Source organism: Perkinsus marinus (assembly GCF_000006405.1).
Source record: "Perkinsus marinus ATCC 50983 genomic scaffold scf_1104296936928, whole genome shotgun sequence".
Lineage (NCBI taxonomy): Eukaryota > Perkinsozoa > Perkinsida > Perkinsidae > Perkinsus > Perkinsus marinus.
The window spans coordinates 1-4,257 of record NW_003213995.1 but is presented as its reverse complement, the minus strand read 5'-3'; the positions used below and the strand labels follow the sequence as shown (position 1 = coordinate 4,257).

General features: G+C 49.9%; 1 protein-coding gene across 1 annotated transcript; it reads right to left on the bottom strand.

Moving 5' to 3' along the window:
- Window positions 1–123: 123 nt before the first annotated feature.
- Pmar_PMAR012789 (26S proteasome regulatory subunit RPN2, putative) lies at window positions 124–4,257 on the bottom strand. The gene is made up of 21 exons (XM_002783630.1): window positions 4,166–4,257; window positions 4,026–4,106; window positions 3,861–3,967; window positions 3,618–3,767; window positions 3,115–3,336; window positions 2,939–3,065; window positions 2,786–2,889; window positions 2,605–2,741; window positions 2,373–2,552; window positions 2,247–2,319; window positions 2,012–2,181; window positions 1,836–1,964; window positions 1,499–1,652; window positions 1,344–1,448; window positions 928–993; window positions 784–878; window positions 631–733; window positions 483–569; window positions 365–434; window positions 265–318; window positions 124–217 (listed from the first exon to the last, which is right to left on the bottom strand). The coding sequence occupies exons 2-21, from the start codon at window positions 4,096–4,098 to the stop codon at window positions 171–173; spliced, it is 2,253 nt and encodes a 750-aa protein (XP_002783676.1). The 5' UTR covers window positions 4,099–4,106; window positions 4,166–4,257; the 3' UTR covers window positions 124–170.

The window sequence follows — 4,257 nt, the reverse complement described above, 5'->3', positions numbered from 1 at the left end:
TGACAAAGTCCGAGCGGTCTTCAGCTCGGAGTATACACTCAACACTACCGTTGTCCCTTCGCATAGTGCCCTATTGTACAACTTAACAAAGCATAAACTGGAAACAGTATTCGAATACCTCACGAAGTTCACTCTCATCACAGCAACACTGTTCATTATCATAAGTAGTATTAGAAAGTGTCTGGGAGGTCGAAACTCGCCGGAGGCTGCGCCTCTCCTGAAATAAATAAATGACGATCTTTTCATGAGCCCATTAGGGCCCACCGGAAGGCTTGGATCCGCCGTCTTCAGGTGTGTCAGCAGTCTTCGGTTTCGCACCTGGTATACTGAGTCCCCCAGCGAAGTCATACCAGACCAATCCCACCTCCCCCTTCATTGGAGTCTCCTTCCTTCTTGTCCACTGGAGCAGCCGTCTGGTCCGCAAAGGTGAGTATCTGAAATCTAGTGAACGACAACTCCTGAGTGAAACGATGATGCAACACCTCCTCAGCCTCTTCAGGGAATATGTCGTCAAGCATAAGGAAACCAGACGTGCGACTGCCATCCGATAACACAGGCAAATAACGAACCTAAACCCACAAAAACCATTAAACATGCAACGCAACGCTCCGCCTCCACCACTGGTGATACCTTCTGTTGCTCCTTCCTAGCACCTCTAGGTGGCATCATCTCTCCTGCTTGATAGAATCGAATGCTCGACTCTTGCGCTGGCACCACTCTAGAGGGGTTATACCTGACCAGAGAACCTCCTTTCATACAACGGCCGCAACGCCCTCGCCTTACAGTGTCTGCTCAGTAGTCTCACTAGTCTCAGCCTTGCTAGCCTCTTCAGTCTTCTTATCGACATCCATAGGGACCGCCCCGGACTCCTCAGACGCCTACTCCATATAATAAGAGTCTCTCTCCCCCTCCCCACCTGCCCACTACCGTATTAAGCCCCTCACCAGCTACACCAGAGTTCTCCGACGTCGGCTTGGCCACCACCGAGGTCGCCTGAATATGCAATATCCCATAAACCTTTCGCCTATCTCAATTACGATACTTCTATATATAAGGAGAGGCTCCTCTATAATCAGTGAGGTATACCCCTCTCACTCTGTGTGCGGTAGTTATAATAAGTTATCAATACTATAACTCTCCGTGTATAATATGACTATAAAGTATCCAGAAATAGCAAATGCTCTTAAGCCTCCAATTGCTACATACATACCCTTCACTCGACAAATCCTCAAACCTCAACGGTTCCGTCTACAGTGGGAAAACATATCATCGAGTTTCTCACAAAGTTGCCTCTCAATTTTCATACAACTACAGGTCATTATAATCCCCCCAGAAGAACCTACTTGTTTAGCCTTGCCCGCCCTAGTGGCCGTAGTCGGCTTCTTGCCAGCCTTATGAGCAGTAGATAACTTCACTGACACCGTTGACTTTTTAGTATCAACCTTGGCCTAAATCGAACCAACATGGACGGTCTTATGAAACAGTCAGGAGCTGTTACCGTAGGCTGAGTTGGCGAGGGGTACGCGAAGTGCGATGGCTTAGCGAGGCTCTGCACTGCAAACATCTTAGGCATCTTCATGTCCTCATTGAGACCAATAAGAGCCGTTGGGGAGAAGCTCAGACTTAGACATAGGATGAGAGGATACCAGTACCTGAGGATACCACTATCAGTTAAGTTCACCAAATGCAAGGTGAATGCGAATAGAATGTTCCCAGTAGAAACTTTCAAGGCTATCCTTAGCCATTGAGGACATTGAAAATCGAGTCCTTCTCCCAGTGAGCATATTTGGTATAGACATTCATGACAATTTAGGAATACTCCATCCCCTACATACCACATCTGGGCGAATAATGCGAAACCAACAGCAGCACCCATCCTCAGAGTCCCCGCTTTGCTGAAGAAGGATGCCGTCTCGTTACGGCCACCACAATCCATGATACCGAATGCCACGATGGCTCCAAATCTGACATACTTTGAATCATCCACAGAGCAACCTAAGATACCCCTCACCTCACAGATACGTCCTGATGTCTATCAGTTGCTATCTTCATAAGCTCAGCTCTAAATCTCGTCGCCACACCGTTGGCTTGAGCCGCACTAGTTTGCATACACAGGAAGCCCATGCCAATTACAGCCCCTTGACGAACAAAGTCCGTACGGTCCTTCAGAAGAGGCTCCAACTGAGAAGAAGGAAACTCGTGAAGATTAATATCCACAAACTGCATGAAGAGCTCCTCGGGAGTACCAGTTTAACAGCATCAGGATTGGAATCGGCCTGTCCGGCGCACGCAAAGCCGATTGCCAGACACACAGCATACCTAGGATGTGAGGAAGGAGTGGTATGGGCTAACACGACCAACATTTAGCCTACCGGACGTGGGGATTATAGCTCTCACTGAGCAGGCGCAGTACAGCAGGTAGCCTCTGCGGACTGTTACATAGGACGAAACCGAGGGATATAACAGCGGCTCGACGGACGTCATCCGAGACATCCGATACCGAGAAGTGCAGGAGCCGACGTATTGCCGCCGATCGGGATGTACCACAGTAACTGAGAGAACAAGCAGCTACTATACAAGACCGAGGCAGTTGATGACTATTACGCCAAGCCAGTCATGAACATAGCGCAGTAGCGGAGTATAGCATCTTGATCGTTGGCCATCTGCTCGATGACGGGCTCTGCCTCCTGCTCACGACGGAACTGTATTAACGCCAATGCCATACCACACGCTCGGATAATCTGAGATTAACTTCAAAGGAGCACCAAGGCAGAGCATCTCCCACCTTCTCATGACTCGTGTCCTTAGCATAGCTCAACAAGTCATTCACTGCCGTCTCATCACCCGAGCCCGTCATGACCAACCCCATGCCGTATCCAGCGGCCTCTCCTACCATGGGAAAAGCATCTCCAACTACCACCAACTACAATGAGCTCACCCGACACTGCACTATCTTGGAATAGCGTATTCTTGAGATCCTCGTAAACTACAGGGTCGGCACTCCCCATTGAAGTTAGTCCCAGGCCAAGGCAAGCCCCCACTTGGTGCACCTCGCTGCCCGAAAACTGACAACAACACACTCACATCCAAACAAGCAATTCAGTAGGCACATACCTGTTGCAACATTTCCCTGAGGTAGCTGACTATCTCCTCCGTATGATGATTGGCATGGATCAACCCAAGGGCGTACAGTCCACCACCCTCACTGTATGGGCTAGGGCTCTGCGCTCCTCCTCCTGCACCAGCACCGGCAGCAGCACCCTCACCTCCCGAGCCGGCACCAGTAGCAGCAGGGAGGTAGGTCGAAAGGATCGAGCGGGATTCGCGGAGATGTCCCTGAGAAACGGGAATATAAGACCTCCAGTATTGTCGAGGCACGTCTAACTAAGCTCGGATGGAGAATCATTCAACTACGCTATGATACTATCAAGAATGTACTCCTTCATTATTCCCATACCACACCTCCTCGAATGCCCCTCGAAACTATCAATGCTCCAGTATGAATATTATTGCTTGTATACTTTCCATGGAAGGATACTACACTACTAGGTATCACTCCAGCCGGCCTTTCCCACGACTATTCTATTCGATCAACACTCCTACTAGGCTTCTACTACCTTATGAATGACTCCAAGACTACCAGTAGCTGTGAACTTAGCCCAGTAGACTGCCTTGCCAAGCCACTCGAGGTTGGCACGGAGGAAAGTGTCGCTGGTGGTGCCGCATTGCATGAGGGCATGGCAGAGGACGATGCCGTTGTGGGTAATCTGATGGAAAAATACTCAACAAAGAATCGAACCGACATCCTAACGTAAAAAAGCCCAACCTCATTCCCTCGCCACCATAATACCAATCATTACCGAGTTCCTCTCATCAGGCTGGTTCGCCTTGATCGCGTCCAGTAGCAGCAAGTCCGTCGCAGAGTTACGATAGAGAAACTCGAGGTTCAAATCAGTCTGGGCATCGCCTACCAATCGAGCAATACCATAACTTCACCACATCACGTTCCCATCCCCCCAACGCACCAGCGAGAATCTTCTTTATGTTCGCAATGCACTCCTTCTTCTTATCACCAGCAGGGGCCTCAGCCTTCTCCATCTTCACATCTATCACAATCACCAATCACCTCAACCCTCGAGCCCCCCTCGAGCCCCCCTCGTGTCACCTCCCTCTGTCACCCCAGTGTCACCACCATCCGACAACTTGAGTCATCACATGCCGAGACCGTCTGACAGACTGCTGCGCTTCGCTGTCGGC

Bases quoted from the DNA above. Each gene is read 5' to 3' on its own strand.
- Pmar_PMAR012789 (XM_002783630.1), bottom strand. From the start codon at position 4,098: ATGGAGAAGGCTGAGGCCCCTGCTGGTGATAAGAAGAAGGAGTGCATT. The intron at 2,553-2,604 runs GTAATAGTCATC...TTGTTCTCTCAG, and splicing joins ATGTTCATGACTGGCTTGGC to TTACTGTGGTACATCCCGAT. The intron at 435-482 runs GTGTTGCATCAT...ACTAGATTTCAG, and splicing joins TCCCTGAAGAGGCTGAGGAG to ATACTCACCTTTGCGGACCA.